At 36.6% G+C, this 24,870-nt stretch overlaps 3 protein-coding genes across 3 annotated transcripts; all 3 read right to left on the bottom strand.

Annotated features, from left to right (window-relative positions):
• Nucleotides 1-1,942: 1,942 nt before the first annotated feature.
• LOC149587201 (uncharacterized) lies at nucleotides 1,943-2,908 on the bottom strand. Its single transcript, XM_089863515.1, has one exon. It carries the CDS (start codon nucleotides 2,906-2,908, stop codon nucleotides 1,943-1,945), a length of 966 nt encoding a protein of 321 aa, XP_089719641.1.
• A 2,312-nt stretch (nucleotides 2,909-5,220) lies between these two features.
• LOC149587200 (uncharacterized) lies at nucleotides 5,221-6,840 on the bottom strand. Its single transcript, XM_089863514.1, has one exon. The coding sequence runs from the start codon at nucleotides 6,838-6,840 to the stop codon at nucleotides 5,221-5,223; it is 1,620 nt and encodes a 539-aa protein (XP_089719640.1).
• Nucleotides 6,841-21,053: 14,213 nt separating this feature from the next.
• LOC149587199 (uncharacterized) lies at nucleotides 21,054-23,466 on the bottom strand. Its single transcript, XM_089863513.1, has 3 exons — nucleotides 21,627-23,466; nucleotides 21,119-21,560; nucleotides 21,054-21,057 (listed from the first exon to the last, which is right to left on the bottom strand). The coding sequence occupies exons 1-3, from the start codon at nucleotides 23,464-23,466 to the stop codon at nucleotides 21,054-21,056; spliced, it is 2,286 nt and encodes a 761-aa protein (XP_089719639.1).
• Between the last annotated feature and the right edge of the window lie 1,404 nt (nucleotides 23,467-24,870).

Below are 24,870 nucleotides of genomic sequence, written 5' to 3'. Positions count from 1 at the left end.
AGCCCTTGGGATCATTTTCTAAAGGAACAATTCCCAAAGACTTCCTTTGGAATTTCCTAAAGAAGTCTTGAGACAAATGCCCAAAGAATGTCTTGGGATTATTTTCCAAAGAAGTTCTTTAGGAATTCTAGAGATATGTTTCCAAAGAAGGTATGACGAATATTTTCCAAAGAAACTCTTTAGGAATTCTAGAGATTAATTTCCAAAGATGGTATAACGAATATTTTCCCTAGAAACTCTTTAGGAATTCTAGAGATTAATTTCCAAAGAATGTATGAGGTTAATTTTCCAAAGAAACTCTTTAGGAATTCTAGAGATTAATTTCCAAAGAAGGCTGAACGAATATTTTCCAAAGAAATTCTTTAGGAATTCTAGAGGTAAATTTCCAAAGACGGTATAAGGTTAATTTTCCAAAGAAACTCTTTAGGAATTCTAGAGATTAATTTCCAAAGAAGGTTTAACGAATATTTTCGAAAGAAATTCTTTAGGAATTCTAGAGGTAAATTTCCAAAGACGGTATAAGGTTAATTTTCCAAAGAAACTCTTTAGGAATTCTAGAGATTAATTTCCAAAGAAGGTTTAACGAATATTTTCGAAAGAAATTCTTTAGGAATTCTAGAGGTAAATTTCCAAAGACGGTATAAGGTTAATTTTCCAAAGAAACTCTTTAGGAATTCTAGAGATTAATTTCCAAAGAAGGTTTAACGAATATTTTCGAAAGAAATTCTTTAGGAATTCTAGATGTAAATTTCCAAAGAATGTATAAGGTTTATTTTCCAAAGAAACTCCTTAGGAATTCTAGAGATTAATTTCCAAAGAAGGTTTAACGAATATTTTCCAAAGAAATTTTTTAGGAATTCTAAAGGTAAATTTCCAAAGAATGTATAAGGTATATTTTCCAAAGAAACTCTTTAGGAATTCTAGAGATTAATTTCCAAAGAAGGTCTAGGGTTTGTTTTTCAAAGCAAATTCTTTAGAAACTCTTGAGATAAATTTCCAAAAAACATCTAGTGAATATTTGCCAACGAAATTCTTCAGGAGTTCTTGAGATCAATTTCCAAATAACGTCTACGGAGTATTTTTCAACGAAATTCTTAAGGAATTCTTGAGATATATTTCCAAAGAAAGTCTAGGGTTAATTTTCCAATGAAATTCGACAGGAATTATTGAGATAGATTTCCAAAGAACGTCTATGGAATATTTTCCAACGAAATTCTTAAGGAAATCTTGAGACAAATTTCCAAAGAAGGTCTGGGGTTTATTTTCCAATGAAATTCGTTTAGAATTCTAGAGATGAATAAGGGCCAGATATATATGTAATTATGCTTTACATATAATTATTTCAAAATATTTTTACCCAAATTGTTTAGCTAAAGTTTTCCTGCATGGACATTGCCTTGATGGCTAAAAAATTAAAAACGTTTCACGAAGGCTTGTCCCGTAGCTAAGGCTCAGCAAGTACTGAAATGGTTTATCATATTTACCTATTTTTTTGCCTTTAATAATTCGTGAGGTGTTTAAGCAAAGGATAAATTAAATTAAAAGTAAAATACGCGTCATTAAAATCGTGGTGTTTAGATTTACAGGGAGTATAAACTGGCAGTTGAAACTTTAGCTTTTGAAAAGTAAAACTAACCTAAAATTAATTCTTTTGTGACATGTTTTATCTTTATTTCGAGCGTAATTAGAGTCCCAATTAAATATATTTTTAAAAAATATTGTAGATAAAATAAGGTTAAACGCGTTTCTGAAATTCCAAAGTTATTTCCCAAGAAAATTCCAAAGATATTTCCCAGGAAAATTCCAAAGTTATTTCCCAAGGAATTTCCAAAGATATTTCCAAAGTTATTTCCCAAGGAATTTCCAAAGATATTTCCAAAGCATTTTCCAAAGAAAAAGAGGCCAATATTCCCCAATTTCGCAAAGAACCCCTTGAGGATTTCTAAAGAAATTTCCCAAGGAATTTTCTAAAGAGTTCTAAAGAAGTTTTTTGTAAGGGTTGTAGCCTAAGAAATCTTATAGCGTTTCGATCTTCTTCCGCAATACTAATTTGGAGAAAGGCTTGACTAATGTCTGCTATGATGGCAACATTTTTTGTGCGGAATCTAATTAGGACGTCAAATACTTCCGGATTCAAGTTTGGGCCTGATAGTAAACATTCGTTAAGTGACTTCTCTCCCTTTTCATGAGAAGAACCATCAAATACTGGACGAACTTTTTTTTTCTCTGCCTTGACGATTGGCTGGTGTGGGAGAAAGTACGTCGAACCTGAATTGTCCGTGTCTTCCGTTACTCGTTCAATGATTCCTTTAGTTTCATAATCTTGAAAGACCGCTTGATACTTTTCGAATAACTCTGGATCACGTTGAAATCTCTTCATTAGATTATTAAACCTTCTTTTCGCTAAGGCTTCGTTGTTCGCTAGATTTGGTATTTCATCAATCCATGGAAGTTTGACTTCGTATCTACCATTTTCAAATTTTACCGTTTCGTTAAATTTCGCAATAGCTAATTCGTCGCTTTGACTTTGAGTTTTCTCTGTCGAGTCCTGAATCCCAATAGTCTCCAATTCCCAAAGGGCCTTGACATCAATAATTTCCGCTTCTTGAGTAATTACGTTCATGACGTTAAGTAGATTTACGCTTGCAGAAGAAGGAAAGGGCGTAAGGTTTGAAGTGGTAGCGATGGTAGGACCTTGCACGACCCATCCAAATAAACTTTCCATAGCTACTAGAGATTCGGTAAGTCTTTCTAAACGACCTGTCATAACTTGCCAGTAGTAATCTGAACCGATCAGTATCTCTATTTCCTTCTGATCATTGCCTTCTTGTTGATCGATGTCATCGGCTAGGAATAAATTCTTTTCTAAGAGTTTTCGCTTTAAAGCCTCGCTAGGTACTTGTATCATAGCTGAACTAATTTCTGGAGATTCCAGTACTTCTAAGGTAATTTTCTTTCCGCTTATCAAGCTCTGTAACGTTAGTTCAACTCAGTGGCGCCGCCAGGAATTTTTGACAGAGAGGCTAAGGAAGATTTGGGGGCCCCTTATAAAATTTCAAGGGAAAAATTTAGTTGCACAGAGTCGATAATATTAAATTAACAACTATTTTTATCATATTATTCATATAAAGAAGTTTAATATATTAAAGTTCATTATTATCAGACAAAAGACATATTATTATATAAACTATAGTTTGCGAAAATAATAAAAACACGGAGTCGGAGAGAGAGGGGGATTTTCAGTTAAGCCTTATATAAGGTCACTGTGCACTGTCGATGTGGTGAGGAAAAGGGAAATAGGTTTACCAAAACGAGTCTTACCTGGAAGTTTTATGGGACCAGAAGAAACGGACGGGAAGAAGGTTAGGTGAAGAGCGCGAAACAAACAAGATGACCCAAGGCCGGGCTCATAATTTTAGCCACATCGTAACGAATCGAAAATTTCATTGAAGAGCCCCTCGATGCGCTATCTTTTAGTGTGATATACTGATTACTATAAGTTCAATTCATTTTCATCTGTTATAATTATAATAGACGATATTTAAAATTGAATCGCGCGCGCTCAGAGCAGCTCCAGAGCAGCTCCAGTGCAGACACAGTGCAGAGCAGCCGCTAGGGTGCAGTCAAGGTATTGTCGGTCCCCAGCAAAACGTACGAGAAGAGTGTTAAATTTAAAAATTAAATCTAAACTTATGATAGGGTTTAAGAAATAAATTGTAAATGCCTACTGTTTTTGCGTTCCCTTGTGTACCCAGCGAGGGTATAAAAAGGTTTTGGCAGATGGATCAGCAACAAAAGTAAATAAATATAAACCCAACCGAGGCTTAGACCGTCAAGATCGCGATAACACGGGCACGTTAAACTGATAAAATTTGAAATCATTATGTTAAAAATTGAATACCTGTAGCGAAAACCCATGATTTAATATGCAATAATACCGCAAAAAAAAGAAATCGAACCCCTAAACTAATTTGTATAATTTATAATTAATCTCAAAGTTTAATATACTGCCATAGACTTTACATTAGCTCCATTTTTTTTGACTGCACCCCTCCCCGACAGAGTACGCTAAGTTCTCAGTGCAGCTCGCGCGCCAATTTTAAATATTGTCTATAGTGCGACAAAAATAGGAAACTTGCCCACCCTTTAACAGTGCAAAAATGATTAATAGTAACGTTTAAGTAAACCCTTAATTGAAGTACAGAAAATCAGACTGATTGGTCCCTCGATGCGCTATCTTTAACTGTGCTAAAATGATTGCCCGTAATCTGTACATTAATAATTTACCTTCTTTTATAATTGTAATTGTGCGACACAAAGAGAAAACTTGAGTGAGTATCCCCACAATAACGCATACCTAAACCTTAAGTGCAGAAAATCAAAGTTATTAGTCCATCGTTTTCCTGACCTAAAAAATAATTACCTGCGCCTTAATCCTTACGTACTTATGATAAAATTGTAATACACTATATTAAATATATAAAGATACTAGATACTTCCTTTTGCTTTTAAAATTATTTCACTTTCTGGAGAAATACACGTAAATTCTGGGATCGTGATAAACAACGCCTTAAGACCATTCAAAAAAATATACCATCAGTATATACTTGCTTTTGCATTTAAAGTTAACATCGATTTCCCTGAATGTTTAAATAGAGGAGCGGGATTGAATGCGTGAAATACTTATTGTCGACCGGTGACTGAAATTTTAAAGGGAGAGTTTAACACCTTCCATTATATTAAGGCAATCTAATAATCGTTCCTTTCGCTTTAGCTATATCGAGAAAACGTAAAACACAATTCGCAATCATTAATCTCACTTGTACAATTAAGTGAAATGCTTAAACTTACTATTACAATCGCCTTCCATGTAAAAAAAGAACGAAAAATATCACCTCACCACAATCTTCTTTCATTCACTATCCCTTCAATGACGAACCAAAAATTTCACACTATTACTATTTCGAGAATGATAACAGGGCAGGGCAAGCTAAGAGCCTCATCTTAGATGTACATATAGGATGGGGCTAAAAATTAAAAAGCTAGATAACTTTTCTCGCTAGTCAAAAACTTTCAACATGAAAGTGTTAACTCAATTAATATTTTGTAGAATATTGTAAAAATCAGATGCCAAAAGGTTCAGCATCCTTATGAAACTTTGTCTAAAGTAAATTGCATTGTAGGCCTAGATCAAAATATTGTAATAATGGTATTTTAATATTATGGGAACCAAATTTCGGGGCCCCTCTGAAATTTACGGGTAGGCTGTAGCCTACCCAGCCTACCCCCTGGCGGCGCCACTGGTTCAACTCTCTTAGCTTTAACAGTAACTGAATCCTTATTTCCAAAAACTTGTAATTTCAAGTCTTCTTCTCCTTTTGTTACGAGTCCTAGTTTTCTTGAAATCGCTGTTTTTATAAAAGTCCTCTGACTCCCTCCATCAATCAAACATCGGGTGACTGCCATATCTTCGCTACCCTTAACCATTACTTTGGCTGTTTGTAGGAGAATTTTTCCTCCCGCTTTGTGATGGGGGTTAACTACCGAAACGTTAACTTCGCTTGCCTCTACGATGTCCCTCTGGTCAGCTTCGCTCTTTTCTCTCTCCTTTCGCTCGCTGTTTTCACACATAGCTGAGTGGTGACGTCGACTACAGGTTTTACATTCTACCCTGCCTCTACAATATTTTGAAATATGGTCACCCTTGAGACATCTAAAACATTTTCGTTTTTTCTTGAGAATCTCTTTTTTCTCTTCCAAAGCAAAAGTTTTACAATCTTCGGGCTTGTGATCTTTTTCGCAAAAAACACAGCCTTTTAATTGCGATTCAACTGATGTGGTTAGTGTGGCGGTCGTTGAAAGCTTCTTATAACTGATAGGCTTCTGACTTCTAATTTTATCCGATTCTACTCTTTCAAATTCGCTTTGATTTAAGATTCTATACGTACGCTCCCTGCTCTCTAAATCTTCTTTTATGAATCTCATCAATTCCGCTACCTTCCATGTTTTTCCCGCTTGAGGTGTTTTATTGTATCCCAACGCTATTTCTCTAGGGATGCGTCTCAAAAGCATAGGGCTGAAAAAATTAGCAAAGTTCTCTGGATTTTCCCCTAATGTTTCCAAACTACGAAGTTCGACTTGACATTTATCGTATAGTTTTCTTAATCCCGTTATGTCAGAAGCATTATAAACTGGTCTAATGTTACGAAGGTTTTCCGTGTGAGTGTCCACTAACATTTCTTTTTTGTCGTACTTTTCTTTAAGAGTTTTAATAGTTAAATCGTAATTTGCTTCGGTAATTGGGAGCCCGTCTACGATCGCTTCCGCCTCTCCCTTTAAACTCATTAAAAGATAATTGAATTTCGCTACCTTTTCAGGAACGTTCGGATTTTCATGTTCCATCGTACGAAAGTGATTCCAAAATTTTAACCATTGCGTATTTTCTCCATAAAATTTTTTCAATTCTAATGTGGGCAGTTTTACCGACACCGCACTTCCCACATTTCCTCCTCCCGACGCTGAAGGTATAGAGGCCGCTTCTGTATTCTGTGATTGTTTATCTTCTTCTATCACTTTCTCCGCTTTTGTTTTCCACGTGATGACGCTGGATCGAAATTTTTCCACTTCGTAAAGTTCCTTTTCTAACTGTTCAATTGGTGTATCCTCTTCGATTGCCAAATCAATCTGATTGAGGTTCTCTACTTTGGGTTTCAATTGTTTTAATTGTTCTTCTAAATAGTTAATATCCACTTGTTCTTCGTTGAGTGTCTGTTCTATCGCCACTATGACATTGTTGATGAGAGTTCGGTATGTCGCTCGCTTAATCAAGTTTCGATACATTTTCACTAATTAATAGGACTTTTCGCTAATTATTTAATTCTTAATCTAATATCCCGGGTTTCGGCACCATGTAATTTTTCTATTATTTTGCGCTACGCTACTCTGGAGAGATGCATTAGAGTATTTAAATAATGAACCGAGTTAAAAGTGAAAATATCAAAAATTTGTTTTATTTCTTAAAGGTTACAACTTTTACCCTTCCGAACTCTTCTACGCTCAGAAACGCTCTGCCTCTTTACAATGCTAACGCTTTTTACTCTTCTGACAAAATATTTTCGTACAAAATTTCTTTTATTATGGAAAGTAATTGGACCTATCCCACTTTTAGGTATTTGGGGTTTTTTCGCAGGTATAAAAGCAAGGGGTTGTCAATAACTTTAAAGTGTCAAATATTCCAAAAACAAGATTGTCCACCACCATAATATTAAACTTTCTTTACATTGTAACATATAAAAGTCGTTATACAATTTGCACTAATGACGCTGCGTGTGAAAATTTTGGATAGATGGTGTTTCCTATAGACATACGGGATTTGTGGAAAACTTACACAGCCTAATGTTGATGTATGCCCCAAAGAGATTCATTAAGGTCATTTAATTTTATTAAACACGCCTGAATTGAATTTTGAAAGCACTCGTATATTATACAGGGTGTTCCAAGAAAGGGTGATTACACCGAAGTACGGTGGGGTCACTGGGGTGGTTCTTTGGGTAATTTTGAGTTGAAAATGGTGGAAACCCCATTTTGCCTTATGGGACACTGCCTAGTGTTTAAGGGATGAGCCCTTAATTAAATTAGCATTCATTTCAGTTTCTTACTTAAGGGTTCTTCCGTAAAACACTGAAATCATAACTTGTAAAGCCATAGAACATTTCCCACTTAAATTAGTCCACTGTACTTTGGCCATACCAACCTTTTTTGCAACACGGTATACCAAACGCAAATGCAGAACTTCTCTTTTTAACTTGTAGTTTTAAGGGTTATCAGTTACGAATAACCTTAGCTATTTTGGACCATAACCATCATGTAGGGCGAAAGCAAGCTGTGACGAAAGAAAAACCCTACGGTAATTTTCGTATATCTTGGCAATGCTTTTAACTTCTCTCTGAGATAATTTTTCTTATAAAGGGACACTCGAAGATACAGTAAACGCTCTAAAACTTGGCACACTGTCAAAGTTTTGGAGCCTAAAACTTACAGTTTTATTCCAGAGCTATTAGATCTCATATTTGAAAACAGAGTGAAATTTGAAGTAAAGGACCGGACATTTCTAAGAAATAGTATTGCTTAGCTAGACGAAACTAAAGTTAGTTTGATTTCGAACAGGGAAACTTGAAAAAAAAAATTAATATTGGTCATGACGACCCAAAACTAATACACCCACATCGCGGTATGGTGGACGCCCCGTCAAAGGAGGAGCTGCGCAAAATTCAAAGAAGCCGATTTGAAATTGCTGAAACCGACTCTTCTGAATACTCAGAATCAGGCTGAGAAACTACGATTTTTTTAAAACTGCTTGGACATGTGGCCTGTGGAGCCCAAGCACGTTTATTTTAAAAATTGGACATTGCCCACTTAAAATAGTTAACCTTTGAACATTTTTAATTAATTAAGTGGGCACAAGGCCAGTAGACCCCATGAATTTAATTTTATAGTAGACACCACCAAACTTGTAATAGGTAAATTTCCCCTTAGAAAACCCTTTTTTATACGCAAATCTCTAGTCAATCGAACGATGGATTCTACTATACCACAAATATTGACGTTCGTTACGTTTTTAAGATTTCTATTATTACTTTTTACCTCTCCGAGTGACGTATGTCACGGAGAGGTATTACACCGGCCGTGTCTATCTGTGTGTCTGTGTGTCTGTCACGCCCCACGTGACCGCGTTCGCAGTTTGCGTATCGGAGCAAACGTGTTCCCAATTTCCGGACTGCATTGACAGTTCACGGAAATTTGGGTTTGTCTCTGGCTATTCTACTTGAGTTCCAATACCACCAGCTTTGGTTTTCGTCCACCCGACATGGACACTAGTCTGTACAGACTGTTAAAAAAGTCTTTGCGCGTTGCGTTTTTCGCACATATTTTACTATACTTCAAAAACTATTCAAGCTAGCGCTTTGGAATAAAGTGCGTTATAAAAGTTTTGCATTCCTCTTTCATATTTTACCCGTTCCAAAGTTGTCCTTTGCATATTTATACCGGAAACCGGAAATGTCAAAATTATCAACTTTGAAAATATAGGATTCTCGAGGATATAAATGCGATTTTCGGAATCCTTGGGGTCGATTCATATTTGAAAAGTGTTCACCAAATTCAAATCGGATGAATAGGTCACGAGTAATCAGCCTTTATTCAAAATCTGGCAAACTTGGTTAGATTGGCGATAATGCATAATCGAGTATCGAATCTTTGTCGTAATAATGCTTGTTAGATGTTATGACACTTTATGCATATATATATGATTGGTCCTTTGGCGCAATACTTTGAAACAAATCAGACGTTCATTAAAGGGATGGTGAAGTGGAAAATAAAGTAATTTTTTATGGATTCTTCTATAAGACCAATCTGCATCGTGAAACATCCAGGAAATAACACCGAACGATTTTTAAACGACAATTAGTTTGAAATTTCATGGATAATTTTAAATAGGGAATCTTCGACCAATCACGTAGCGCCCCGCCTTTTTATCAACAATTTTCTCTTGGCACGCTCCGTGTTGAATAAATTTATCGCGAGACATGAAAAAATTTGCGCGATGTGACAATTGTGGCGCGAGACATGGAGTGTGCCACGAAAATTTTGTTAACGAAAAGGCACGGCGTTACGGGATTGGTCGGAGTTCCTTTTTTAAAATTATTCTTAAAATCTTAACCTAATTTGAATATTAAAATCAATGGGATTTATTTCCTGAATTTTTCATTATGCATACTGGTCTCATGATTAGTAGAAGAATCAATAAAAAAATCACTTTATTTTCCACTTCCCACTTCCTTTAAGAGAAAACTCGCGTCTTTTGAAGAGGAGAATCGGTTTGAAAATATAGTTATTTGGGCCGTGAGCCCGTGATATCATAATATTTAGAACTCATATTAATTACGTCTAGGTCTTCAGACCGATTCATTGCAGCCTAGTGAAAAGCTCATTCATGATGGCATATGCGCTTCACGAGATCCCTTCAAATTGACATATTCGACTATTCCATATAAGAAACATCTTCAGAGGAGATGGCTTCTATGCTAGGAACGTTCGCTAAGCGATTGAGCTTCGCTAAACGGAGCCTGGGGTTGCCCATAGCCTTCCGCGTTTAGCGCAAATGTGAGGCTATTGAAAGATTTTTTATTTTAGAAGCAGAAATAGGGAACAGAGTAATCTGGGCGCGCGTCAAAGTCCCGGACCCCCTTCCTCGGGACGGTGGGATATGAAAGAAGAGGCTGGTCATAGCGACAAGGGTAAAAGGGAATTACGTATTTTTTGCCGTCCCAGTAATCAACGTCATAAAAACCTAGTTTAAGTGAGCCAATCTGAAATTTTAAACTTTTTATTACGTGTTGGAGGGAGGGGCTCTATACTGGGCTATGATCGGACTGAATTAAACTTTAACCGTTCTCTATTCCTACCTCTAAAATTAAATCTATCTCTGTTGAGGCCTAATAATAAAGCCGACCGCAACCAAAGCATGGGCAAAGGCGTATTTCACAGCTGACGTTCAAAGCTACCGATGGAAAAACCTAAAAATTAAATAAAAAAAATTAATGCAGGTAACAATGATCACAACTGAAAATAACAGCTAACAGCTTAAAACGAACCCGAACGGTAAACACTTGAAGTTGGCCTCTCTGCGCTGCTGGTCTGCTACTCCTTTCGTTTATTTTCTATGGCAAAAATACTAACTTTGGGAGGTATTGGGATATTAGGCCATTTTGTGTTTTAAGACTTTTATAGTGTAGGAAAGATAACTAGCATTTTAAAAGAAATTTTGGATAACTATTAATATCATTATTGATAACTAGTTAAAAGTTGAAAAATATTTAAAAGATTTGGACGAAAATTTTCAAATAACAAGACTTCCTTCGAGTTTCAAATTGAAGAATGCTCGTGTGCTTTATTGAACTATTTTATACAAACAAGACAGTCACTTTCAGCTTGAATTGTTGCTTGATATTTTATTGGATATCCCCTAGCCCTTAAAGGGAGGATGAAGAGGACAATAAAGTGATTTTTTATCGATTCTTCTTCTAATTATAAGACCATTTTGCATAGTGAAACATCCAGGAAATACCGTCTGCGTTCTTGAACTATCTATTACAAACAAGACTGGTATTTTCAGTTTCAATTTAAGCTTAATATTTGACTTAACCTCCCTCAGCCCTTAAACACATTTTTAATCTTTTATTAAATGACAGACATAAACGCTAAATCGGGTTCAAGTCGGGTCAATCCAAAGCTTCAATTCCTTCGTTCTCCAGAAATCTTGCAACGAGTCGGGACGTATGGGTTGGGCAATTGTCCTGCTGAGCCTGAAACCATACACTAAAACAATGTTTTAAGTTAGTCAAGAATAACTATCAGGTTATTAATATTAATACCGGTCACGTCGTGGGCTGGTTACTCATACGGAGAAAAAAATACCAGCGAACAGGGCGCATCTCTATTTTTAATATTACAATGCTTTACCTCCTAATTTCATTAGAGTTTATGTCTGTCTTTTAGAATACGATTAAGAATGTGTTTAATGGGATGGTGAAATTAAAAATCTAATAATTTTTTATCGATTCTTCTACTAATTATAAGACCATTCTGCATAGGAAATATCTCCGAATGATTTTGAAATTCCAATTAGGTTCAGATTTTATGGATAATTTGAAATAATGACCTCCGACCCATCGCGTAACGCCCTGCCTTCCTATTGACAAAATTCTCGTGGCACGCTCCATGCCGAATGAAATTTATCGCGAGATTTAATAAAAGTTGCTTGCGATGTGACTATCGTGGCGCGAGATATAGAGCGTGCAACGGAAATTTTGTTAACAGGAAGGCAGGGCTTTAAGCTATTAGTCAGTGGTGCTTATTTCAAATTATCTTTAAAATCTGAACCTAATTTGAATTTTAAAATCATTCGGAGACTGTATTTCCTGGATGTTTCACTGTGCATATAATGGTCTCATAATAAGAAAAATCGATCAAAAAATCACTTTATTTTTCCAATTCATCCTTCCTTTAACGACTAGGGGATGTCCAATAAAAGCAACAATTGAAACTGAAAGTGACTGTCTTTTTTGTAAAAAATAGTTCAATGAAGCACACGAACATTCTTCAATTTGAAACTCAAAGGAAGTCTTGTTATTTCAAAATTTTCGTCCAAATTTTATAAATGAATTTCAACTTTTAACTAAATATTAAAATTTATCCAAAGTTTCTTTAAACAGGGTCGTTTTTCTTCCCTACACAATAAAAGTCTTAAAAGTTAAAACACAAATGGCCTAATATCCCAATACTTCCAAAAGTTAGTTGTTTAGCCATAGAAAATAAACGAAAGGAGTAACAGACCAGCAGCGTAGAGAGACCAACTTCAAGTGTTTACCGTTCGGGTTCGTTTTAGCTGTTAGCTGTTAATTTCACTAGTGATCATTGTTACCGGCATTCATTTTTTTTTATTTAATTTTTAGGCTTTTCCATTTGAACGTCAGTTGTGAAATACGCCTTTGCCCATGCTTTGGTTGCGGTCGGCTTTATTATTAGGCCTCAACAGAGATAGATTTAATTTTAGAGGTAGGAATAGAGAACGGTTAAAGTTTAATTCAGTCCGATCATAGCCCAGTATAGAGCCCCTCCCTCCAACACGTAATAAAAAGTTTAAAATTTCAGATTGGCTCACTTAAACTAGGTTTTTATGACGTTGATTACTGGGACGGCAAAAAATACGTAATTCCCTTTTACCCTTGTCGCTATGACCAGCCTCTTCTTTCATATCCCACCGTCCCGAGGAAGGGGGTCCGGGACTTTGACGCGCGCCCAGATTACTTTGTTCCCTATTTCTGCTTCTAAAATAAAAAATCTTTCAATAGCCTCACATTTGCGCTAAACGCGGAAGGCTATGGGCAACCCCAGGCTCCGTTTAGCGAAGCTCAATCGCTTAGCGAACGTTCCTAGCATAGAAGCCATCTCCTCTGAAGATGTTTCTTATATGGAATAGTCGAATATGTCAATTTGAAGGGATCTCGTGAAGCGCATATGCCATCATGAATGAGCTTTTCACTAGGCTGCAATGAATCGGTCTGAAGACCTAGACGTAATTAATATGAGTTCTAAATATTATGATATCACGGGCTCACGGCCCAAATAACTATATTTTCAAACCGATTCTCCTCTTCAAAAGACGCGAGTTTTCTCTTAAAGGAAGTGGGAAGTGGAAAATAAAGTGATTTTTTTATTGATTCTTCTACTAATCATGAGACCAGTATGCATAATGAAAAATTCAGGAAATAAATCCCATTGATTTTAATATTCAAATTAGGTTAAGATTTTAAGAATAATTTTAAAAAAGGAACTCCGACCAATCCCGTAACGCCGTGCCTTTTCGTTAACAAAATTTTCGTGGCACACTCCATGTCTCGCGCCACAATTGTCACATCGTGCAAATTTTTTCAAGTCTCGCGATAAATTTATTCAACACGGAGCGTGCCAAGAGAAAATTGTTGATAAAAAGGCGGGGCGCTACGTGATTGGTCGAAGATTCCCTATTTAAAATTATCCATGAAATTTCAAACTAATTGTCGTTTAAAAATCGTTCGGTGTTATTTCCTGGATGTTTCACGATGCAGATTGGTCTTATAGAAGAATCCATAAAAAATTACTTTATTTTCCACTTCACCATCCCTTTAATGAACGTCTGATTTGTTTCAAAGTATTGTGCCACAAGACCAATCATATATATATGCATAAAGTGTCATAACATCTAACAAGCATTATTACGACAAAGATTCGATACTCGATGATGAATTATCGCCACTCTAACCAAGTTTGCCAGATTTTGAATAAAGGCTGATTACTCGTGACCTATTCATCCGAATTGAATTTGGTGAACACTTTTCAAATATGAATCGACCCCAAGGAATCCGAAAATCGCATTTATATCCTCGAGAATCCAATATTTTCAAAGTTGATAATTTTGACATTTCCGGTTTCCGGTATAAATATGCAAAGGACAACTTTGGAACGGTTAAAATATGAAAGAGGAATGCAAAACTTTTATAACGCACTTTATTCCAGAGCGCTAGCTTGAATAGTTTTTGAAATATAGTAAAATATGTGCGAAAAACGCAACGCACAAAGACTTTTTTAACAGTCTGTACTTGCTAGCTTCCAAGCACAACCATCTTCTGTTCTTCGTCAATTTCACCTTGACACCAGCTTCTATGCACCACCATCTTCTGTTCTTCGTCAATTCCACATTGACACCAGCTTCTATGCACCACCATCTTCTGTTCTTCGTCAATTCCACATTGACACCAGCTTCCATGCACCACCATCTTCAGGTCTTTGTCCATTCCACATGGACGCCAATCAGTCCATTCTGGCTTCTTTTCCTTCGTCATCGTTTGGTTTCAAGATATACGCGGCGATCGGCTAGGGTTACGAGAAACGTCTAGCCTCCCAATGGCAGGGCTTCCACCATCGGTTCACGCGAATGAGTTTTTATCTATTATTGGTTTCAAGATATACGCGGCGATCGGCTAGGGTTACGAGAAACGTCTAGCTTCCCAATGGCAGGGCTTCCACCATCGGTTCACGCGAATGCGTTTTTATCTATTATTATAATGGAAACGAATCGTATATATACCCCAAAATTTGAAAAAGCGGGCAAGAGGGGTACCCTTCACTTTAAACGTCAATATTAGCAAAGTTTCGAAAGATAATAGGAACAACTTTATTTTAAACGATTTAACTATTTTTAAAGTTATTTACTGGCGATTAAAATAATTAATATCATTTATATTTAATTAATTATTTAAGATAAACTTTATTTCTATGTAATGACACAAGTGAGAGTTTATATAGAACGAGTAATGAAGATTGCATCCGAATCGAAACACTACACGCACATCAAAGTTATTATAAAGCGAGTATGATGATAAGATCTCTTACAAAACGATAACATTTCCTTTTTGCAGAATATTAAATGGAAATATTTTAAATATTTTTCGGCATTACGATTCTTTAAGTAGTTGTGTAGCTATAAAGCTCTGTTTCATCTTAATATTCCAAGAACATCTTTCGATATTAACATTTCAAATTTGGTGTTTACTTTTTAATTCAGCTTTACTTCATTTATATATAGTGTAATCGCATTTTTTATATTCATTACATAATATGGGTGTTAATTCTTCATCTATCCACAAGTGTTGAAACGATTGGGTCTGTGAAATATGATACCCTAGATTTAAACTAGAAATGACCTTGTTTCGCCTTCTCTTATAGGAGGTGTTAACGGTTCAGAGTGAGCCGAAAGTTAAATACACCCTTCAGTGATACATTTAGGTCCTCATTAGAATTATTGAGGATACAAAGGAAATTGTTAAAGACCTTGGCAATATTTCGCCAATTTGAACTATGTATTTCCGGTTTTTCTCATTGGCTGGTGGACCTGGGTTTAGAAAGTAAATTCGTCTCGGCTCGGAGAGGTTTAATTTTGGTTTCCCAACTTGTTTCATATGCTTTTGTATTATCTTACGTCTTGCCTTTGCATTATGCACTCTCAACAAAATGCCGTACAGTACATTTTTTAAAATAAAAAAACGTTTATATATATATATATATATATATATATACAGTGTGGAAAAGATCAGAGTGCCCACATTTTTCGGACATTTTATAACAAAAAAAACTCGAGTTCAATGAGGAAATTAATTGTAGTACATTTTCCAGACTCATGGAAATTTAATTAAAGAATTCTCTGGCATCCACTAAACAAATCGTTCATGTAGTTTCAAATTATCACAAAAATGAGAAGTTGTATGAAATCAATACAATTATGTTAATGAAAAATTAGTTTTTGTGAGATATCATAAATTTTGCAAGATTAATCCTGTAACAAACAGGAAATTAATGCCCTTTAGCGCAAATGTTCGATGTCTCTACCATCTTGATGTAGACATTCTTCAAGCCTACTGGCCATTGATTCGCGGGCGTGGCGGAGCATTCCTGGGGTGATGTTGGCAATGGCGATTCTTATTCTGGCTATAAGGTCGTCGGGTGAATCTGGTTCAGTTGCGTATACCTTTCCCTTGAGGAAGAAATCTAACGGAGTTAGGTCAGGAGACCTTGGAGGCCAGGGCGTTGGTCCACCCCTACCAATCCATCGGTTAGGGAACGCCTTATTCAGCCACTCTCTTACGGGTACGGCGAAGTGCGGTGGCGCCATCCTGTTGAAACCACATATCCCTCACTACTGCCAAGGGTAAATTATTAATGGCATCAGTAAATTCTTGACGCAAAAACTTCAATTAACGTTGCCCGGTGATGTTCTCGTCAAAAATGAATGGGCCAATGATTCTGTCGACAATGATGCCAACCCACACATTGGTTTTCAAACGCACCTGATAATAATGCTCCCGAAACCAGTGAGGATTTTGCTGCGACCAATAGTGAAGGTTATGTCTGTTGACTGTTCCATCTTGATGGAATGTAGCTTCGTCAGAGAACATAACCTTGCTAAGGAAACCTGGAATTCCTTCATCGAGGAACCGCATTGGCATACAAAAGTCCTGACGCCTAAGATAGTCATCCCCTGTTATCGCTTGGTGTAGGTGATTTCGATAAGGATGAATCGGTTCCGATGCAAAATGGACAGATATGTACGATGGCTAATGCCACACTCGTCTCGTACCGCTCTACTGCTGGTGTGAGGGTCGACTTCGAACCTTGCCACAATGTCCATCTCTCGGGCTTTGTTTCCAACTATCCGGTCAACCCTACGTTGACGTTTTTTGAACCGTAAAGCTACCTTCTGCTAGTAGGTTAGCTTCTAGCTTACCAAAAGTCCTTCGAGCAGGTGGCCTTCGGTTCGGAAAGCGTTCGGTGTACAAAATAACTGTCAGGCGAGAATTTCCTCGGCATTCACCCATAACGTAAATCATATCGAACTTTACGCGATTAGTAAAACGCGCCATCATAACGAAGTACCAAGCTAATTTAATTCGTAGGTGGGGCACACTTCCGAAGTAAACTACCGTGAGATAACCTCGTATTTACGGCCTAGAGGCCACAAACCTAAAAAATAAGCCTTAATGCACATTGACCCTTGTTAACAGCCGCAATAGTTCTGCCTTTCATGGCAGTAGGTGTTTTTTGTTGTCGTTAGAAGGACATTAATTTCCTGTTTGTTGCAGGATTAATCTTGCAACATTTATGATAAAAAGCAAATTTTCCATTAACATTATTGTATTGAATTATTAAAATTTCGCATTTTTGTGATTATTTGAAACTACATGAACGATTTGTTTAGTGGATGCCAGAGAATTCTTTAACCGATTCCATCCTTTTAGAAATCACCTACACCAAGCGTTAACAGGGGATGACTATCTTAGGCGTCAGGACTTTTGTATGCAAATGCGGTTCCTCGATGAACAAATGCCAGGTTTCCTTAGCAAGGTTATGTTCTCTGACGAAGCTACATTCCATCAAGATGGAACAGTCAACCGACATAACCTTCACTATTGGTCGCAGCAAAATCCTCACTGGCTTCGGGAGCATTATTATGAGGTGCGTTTGAAAACCAATGTGTGGGTTGGCATCATTGGCGACAGAATCATTGGGCCATTCTTTTTTGACGAGAACATCACCGGGAACGTTAATTGAAGTTTTTGCGTCAAGAATTTACTGATGCCATTAATAATTTACCCTTGGCAGTAGTGAGGGATATGTGGTTTCAACAGGATGGAGCCACCGCACTTCACCGTACCCGTAAGAGAGTGGCTGAATAAGGCGTTTCCTAACCGATGGATTGGCAGGGGTGGACCAACGCCCTGGCCTCCAAGGTCTCCTGACCTAACTCCGTTAGATTTCTTCCTCAACGGAAAGGTATACGCAACTGAAACAGATTCACCCGACGACCTTAAAGCCAGAATAAGAATCGCCATTGCCAACATCACCCCAGGAATGCTTCGCCACGCCCGCGAATCAATGGCCAGTAGACTTGAAGAATGTCTACATCAAGATGGTAGACACATCGAACATTTGCGCTAAAGGGCATTAATTTCCTGTTTGTTACAGGATTAATCTTGCAAAATTTATGATATCTCACAAAAACTAATTTTTCATTAACATTATTGTATTGATTTCATACAAATTCTCATTTTTGTGATAATTTGAAACTACATGAACGATTTGTTTAGTGGATGCCAGAGAATTCTTTAATTAAATTTCCATGAGTCTGGAAAATGTACTACAATTAATTTCCTCATTGATCTCGAGTTTTTTTTTCATAAAATGTCCGAAAAATTTGGGCACTCTGATCTTTTCCACACTGTATATATATATATTGCGGGAACCCAGGGGAAGTAATAATAAATTCGGAATAAAAGGCTCTATTATTGAAGCTAAAAGGTGAAGAAACTAAAGCCTTCTTCGAGGGACTAATCACTAAGTCACGGTACATCGATTACGGATTACTTGGAATAAATTTAGCACTGTCAAGGGTGACCGACCCCTCGCCTTTCTTAGATAGGACAATATGGAACGTTTTTTCTTCTGGGTACATAATAATACTAATAATAATATTTATTTCGTAACCCAAAGCTACTGGCAACCAACGGGAGGGCATTCGGAACGTTCGCCCTAGAAAATTTCCGTAGAAAGTTTCTCTCGCTTTAGTGACGTCATAGTGTTCCACTATTTCGGGGAGAAGAACCTGAGAGGAGACTTATACTATTTTTAAACTCGTCTGTCTTTTTAAACCCGTCTGTCTTTTTAAGTTTCGTCCTTCTAGTTTTTATGTATATATCGTTCACAAACAAAATTAACTCTATTATATTAATATTTATATTTATATATATATATATATATATATATATATATTTAACCAAAGTATATAATTTAACTAAAATATATAATAATGAAAACAATAATTATAGTGAACACTATTTTACACTCAAATCTTAATATATGTATTTATATATAAATATTTTATCATGATTAATAAAATATTAACATAAATTCCTATATTTATATATAAATACATGTATTAAGATTTAAGTGCAAAATAGTTCACTATAATTATTGTTTGCGTTATTATATATTTTATTTAAATTATATACTTTGGTTAAACTTGATATAATTTAAATATTGCAGTGAAATATATTTCAGTAGAGGTATTATTAGGAATCAAGGTATTGTCAAAATGGAATGATGGTATTATACTACTACTATTATGTATAACATGCGTAATTTTCTAAATATAAATTATGATTTTTCTGAAAATAGAAGAAACGTTATTTTGAGATCTGTAAATTTTAATTTTTAAAAAACTTTTTGGTTTACAATTTTTAGATTATAACTTTCTACATCAGAGATTTTGGTTTACAAATTTTTAAGTTACAATTTTTTTCATCTTTTTCTCTTTCTTTCTGTCCTGAGACTGGATATTTTTCCTTTCATTTATGAAATTCATTCTTATAATTGTTCTCATTTTAATATAGGCAAAGACAAGTTCTTTTGAGGACTTGGATTTTTGTGTTAAAATTAAATTTGTCACGGCATTAACAATTCCCTCTTCTTTTCGAAGCCTAATTATACCAAAAACGGGTTTATGGGATAAGAACGTCGGAGTTAGCGAATTCACTCCCCATCCTCGCATACTTTATTGAGAAACTTCGTCTGCTTATATTTTGACTCCACCCACAAATTCTGTATATAGCTACTTCTAGAGATCGAATTTGTGGGTGGAGTCAAAATATAAGCAGACGAAGTTTCTCAATAAAGTATGCGAGGATGGTACTAGAGGCTAAAGCTATGATCCGACGTTCTTATCCCATAAATCCGTTTTTGATTATACCCATTTCATTCGGTTCACGGGTAGTTGAGCGGTTTTCAAAAGAGTGTTTTGGAATAAAGCGGTTCCCAAAACAGCGGTTTGCAAAACGGCATGGAAGCAAAACCGCGGATGCTGTTTCCGCGTTTCCCAATACAGCGCTATTTCCCAAAACAGCGGTTGCTGTTTCCGCCCAAACAGTGATTGATAGGGAGGGAAATCTCTATTATATTAAGTATATAGAACAAAGAACAATATTATGCAAAAAGGAGTAATGTTATATCGGAAGTGAATATAAAATATAATTTTTGGAAAAGGCGTATTATTTTGGGAAGTCAATGAAGATAAACAACAATATTTTGGAAAAGGCGTACTTTCGTACGCTCAAGATATAAACGCTGTAATCAAAATGCGCTGAAACGAGAAATGGCTATAATGGCAAACGTGTTTATGCAAAAGCCGTTTTGGACAATGCTGTTTTGATAACACGCCCAATCGATAACATACCTTTCATTCGATTCGTGGTATTTTAAAAATTCAGATTCAAAAAATCGAACATCAATTAAAAAACTATTTGATGGTTTGGTAATTCCACCATAGCTTAATTGCGCCACCCATGTTGGTTTGGCATAGCAGTGTTCTAGTTCTAAATTATTTTTGCATGTCAGATCTAAGTTTGGGAATGCCTTATCAAATTTATTGGCCACCCAACCTGCCAAATATTCTAGTCCATTTTCTTCACATTCTGTGAGGGTTTTGTTTGTGTCTATGTTTAAAGTTGCCTGCGTTTTTATCACCCTCTTGTTATAATCTTTGTTTGAGGAACTGTAGGTTGTTTTCCTTATCATCATTTCTGGCCTAAACTCAATAGCACTGTCATCATTTATTTCAAATACGTTGTCTATAAATTCACTAATTTCTATGTCATCAGGAGTAATTTCTGACTTTCTAAAAATGTTTGTTACAAAATATTCATCTTGCGAATTGCCTATTGTATTTGTATTTGTCTGAATGATGCCAGGGTTTTTACCTAAAATGATCATTCGAATTCTATAGAGAGCATTAAGAGGTGTTGGATGATCATCCAAGCCACCTCGTGTGCGTAGCTGTGAAAAGAAATTCTCCAGACAGTCCTGATTTTGGCGATAAGTCAATATGTATTTAATCCCGTATTTTTCGTTTAACTGATGATATAGATTTATGACTGAATTAATACTAATTATGATGCCTTTCTGAAAAACTTGCATTGTGGTTTTCTTTAAAGGGAACGCCTGCTTGAAAATTTCAGACATCTTTATTAAAGCTTGAGTTTGTTCATCTAAGTGCGTTCCAAATCCGCTTTTTGAAATAATGTCATCATCTTTCACGTAGCTGTTCATGATGTCGAACCACTGATTGACAGTTTCTATAAAGTCGGCCGTATTTTCTCCTAAATCACCCAATTTCATTCTTTTTATTGCCGAGGCCACAGTATGCGACATCAATTCCGCAGCCATTCTCACATTTTGGCGTTGAGTTCCTTGACATTCCAAGTGGAGTTTCGTTATTTTGTGGCATCTCCTTAATTCACTTTGATCTTGCTTAAAAAATGACAACACAGGTTCTTTGGTAATCAGCTTTCCATTGTAGTTAAATCCGTTGTCGAGAAACCAGTTTCGAATTAATTTCAATAGGTGTGGGGCATCAGCTAAACAAAAAATCTCCTCTAGAGGGTTTACAGGATTTGGAAATGAGTTTTGGTTAACAGAAATACCCAGCTCTCTCCATAGTCCTTGATTTCCCGCACCCATGTCATTTACGCAGGCCACCACAGTGAAGCCAGCAGAATTTAGTTCCGTGATCGCCTGGTATAAAAGTGACGCAGTCATTTTTTCATCGAATCCAAGATAAATTGGCTGTTTCCAACTTGCAAATAATCCTCGGGCCATTATCACTTGTAGCGGACTATGTTCGCCCATGATCTGGTCATGTTTTACGTCGTATTCCAATAGTGATCTAACTTTTACTTCATCAAATGTCAATACTACTAATTTCTCTATGATTGGCATGTGCGTTCCATTTGCTTTCATTATTTTTAGAACATCATTTAGTAATCCTGGCCTGAAATCTAGCTTAGAAGCAAAGTGCCTAAGTGTTGCTATATGAGGCAAAGGAATATTGCGCTGCACACGAAGGTATATGTAGGCTCGTTTGCTGAGGTACCATAATGCAAAGGCCCTTGCAATATCTTCATCATCCCACTTCACTTTTTTGGAGCCTTTTAACATTTTAATTTGGCTTTTAGTAAAAACCTTTTGTAAAATTTCTTCATGTTTGAAGTTGTTTTCCGAGAGCAACTTATTCTCTTTTTTCAGCCTTTTTAAGTCTTTCCTCAATAAACGTGATTCAATACCTTGAATTGAGTTATTGCACCTTAATGAGCGTATTTTTTGGTCCTTCTTGGTTAATCTGTTCATCAGCATCTTAGTTTTCGCGATACTTGCTTTTCGCGCTAAGAGAAGTTTCTTATTTTTGGCCAAAACTTCCTTAAAATTGCACTGACATGGACTCCTTGTAGAATTTCGAATAGAAGAGATACTTCGTGAAGGTCGATTCGAAGAATTTAAGTTTCCACAATCATAATAGGAGTTGATACCCGAATCAATTGTGTGCGAGTCTTGGCTTAGTTGCTCAATACTTTCTTCAAGTTTTCTTATGCTATTTTGCTTTGATAACTTCTTTAAAAGCGAACATTTCGGAGTTTCATTTACCATGAACCTTGATTTTACCTTTTTGGACATAGGAGAGGTAATTATCTTTGAAAAATCACATATACTGTTTTCTTTATTGACTGGCAATGATCGAATTTCCTTGCATATTTTTGGCGTACTTTGGTATTTACATTCAAACAGACTAGACGTAAAGGAACTTTGGGTTTGGGGGGTCAATAAAGAATTCATTGATTTCTCAAGTAGGCTTTCTCTCTTTTGGGAAGAGGGAGATGTCAACGAGTTGAAATCAATTTCTTTTGAGTAGGAAGTATAATTATGGTCATTTGATGTTAAGGAAGAAACTGAGTTTTCCTTAAGGTACACTGATTTGGTAGGCGTAATGTTTAAATTGTTATCACAGTTTTCTTTTCTGGAAGGGGTCGAGCTATTCTTCAATGAGTCCAATTTGGGAGATTTTGGAATGCTTAAATTGATATCACAGTTTTCTCTCGAATGACTATCACATATGGAAGGAACCGAGTTATTTATCAACGAATCCAATTTGGGAGTATTTGGAGTGTTTAAATTCTTATCACAGTTTTCTTTGGAGTAGGAATTACATTTATTTTCGAGCAATAAGGAAGGAACTGCATTCTTCTTTAAGTATCTTCTAGGCTTTATATTTAGAAGTTGAGATTTTAAATCGGACTCAAAATCTTCAGTTGCCAAATGTAACGAACAAACTTTCGAGTATTTTGTATTAATTTTGTCTGTTTTGATCTTCTCTATCCACCGCTTACGAACCCACGTTTCAACAGGAAACTTGTGATACGAAACTCCGATGTTCTTGGTTTTCATGACGTTGTTCACACAACCAACTACTGCACAGTTATAGCCCGGCATTTTAAATACCTATAATTTTAAATTTTGTTCCCTGGTTCTCTCTCTGCTCTCGCGCGGAACTTCTTTAGTGGAGCACTACTACGTCATCTTAGGGGGGGGCGCTCTCTACCCTCCCAACCAGCCACCGCGAAATTCCCTTCCGAAAACAGGCTCTATGCTCTAACCTTATAGTGCCTGCACGATTTTGACCGACCTTGACTTTCACTGTAGATCCCTCATGGAGCCTTTACTGACACCACACCCTCAATCACACCAGTCGGGGGAATTTTGGCAGCTTGGAACGCCAGCCATTGAAAAGAAACTTTCAATTCCTTCCTTTCACTATAAGGGTTAAAATTACTCGAAATTTTCTATACAAATTCTGAAACTTACTTTCCGAGGGGACAATCACTGTAACTTTGTCTGTACAGTTGCGCCTAATGTTTACATTTTTTACCCATAACTGTACTGAAAAGGTCCCGCATAATCAGTACCCTTTACTGAACTAAAATGATCACGCATATTCCGTACCCTAAACTGTAGTAAAATTGTTATGCGTAACCCGATGTCGGTGAATTTGGAAACTGATAGTGATTAGCCTCTCGTTAGGCTCAAAAAGCCACACGCACCTGCACGTAGTTTTGAATTTTTCGGTTCGGTAAAGGGGGTTGGCAACAAGCTTTCGTAACCTTGTCTCGATGCCCTACGAATTCAAGGTTTAATAAACGATAAAGGCCCTTAACAAACAGGAGTTTAGTACTTAGCTTGACGCTCGCGCTTGACGGAAACTACCAAAAATGGATATGACGGATACCATGAACATTATAAAGGAAAAATCATGGGCTGTTTGTTGCACATGCAAATCGAACTGCCTCAAAAACAGGTGCTTATGTAAGAAATCAGGAAAATGTTGTTCCGATTTGTGTTCATGCGGAATGGTTGGGGGAAAAATTTTGAAATGCCAGAACAAAGAAAACATTTTGAAGCGCGATTCTTCTGGAACCGTGAGAAGAAGTACGAAATACAAGGAAATTCGGGAGAAACGGCGCCAGGAAATTGGGAGAAACGGCGCCAGAAACTTCAGGAAAACCCGCGCGAAGAAATTCAGGAAAACCCGCGCGAAGAAATTCAGGAAAACCCGCGCGAATAAATTCAGGAAAACCCGCGCGAATAAATTCAGGAAAACCCGCGCGAATAAATTCAGGAAAACCCGCGCGAAGAAATTCAGGAAAACCCGCGCGAAGAAATTCAGGAAAACCCGCGCGAAGAAATTCAGGAAAACCCGCGCGAAGAAATTCAGGAAAACCCGCGCGAAGAAATTCAGGAAAACCCGCGCGAAGAAATTCAGGAAAACCCGCGCGAAGAAATTCAGGAAAACCCGCGCGAAGAAATTCAGGAAAACCCGCGCGAAGAAATTCAGGAAAA

This window comes from Phalangium opilio, unplaced genomic scaffold (genome assembly GCF_054372755.1).
Source record: "Phalangium opilio isolate 3A_F unplaced genomic scaffold, DU_Popi_V2 ptg001170l_1, whole genome shotgun sequence".
In the NCBI taxonomy this organism is placed as follows: Eukaryota; Metazoa; Arthropoda; class Arachnida; order Opiliones; family Phalangiidae; genus Phalangium; species Phalangium opilio.
Note: the sequence above shows the minus strand (reverse complement) of the source record. Positions and strands in the feature narration are given on the sequence as shown.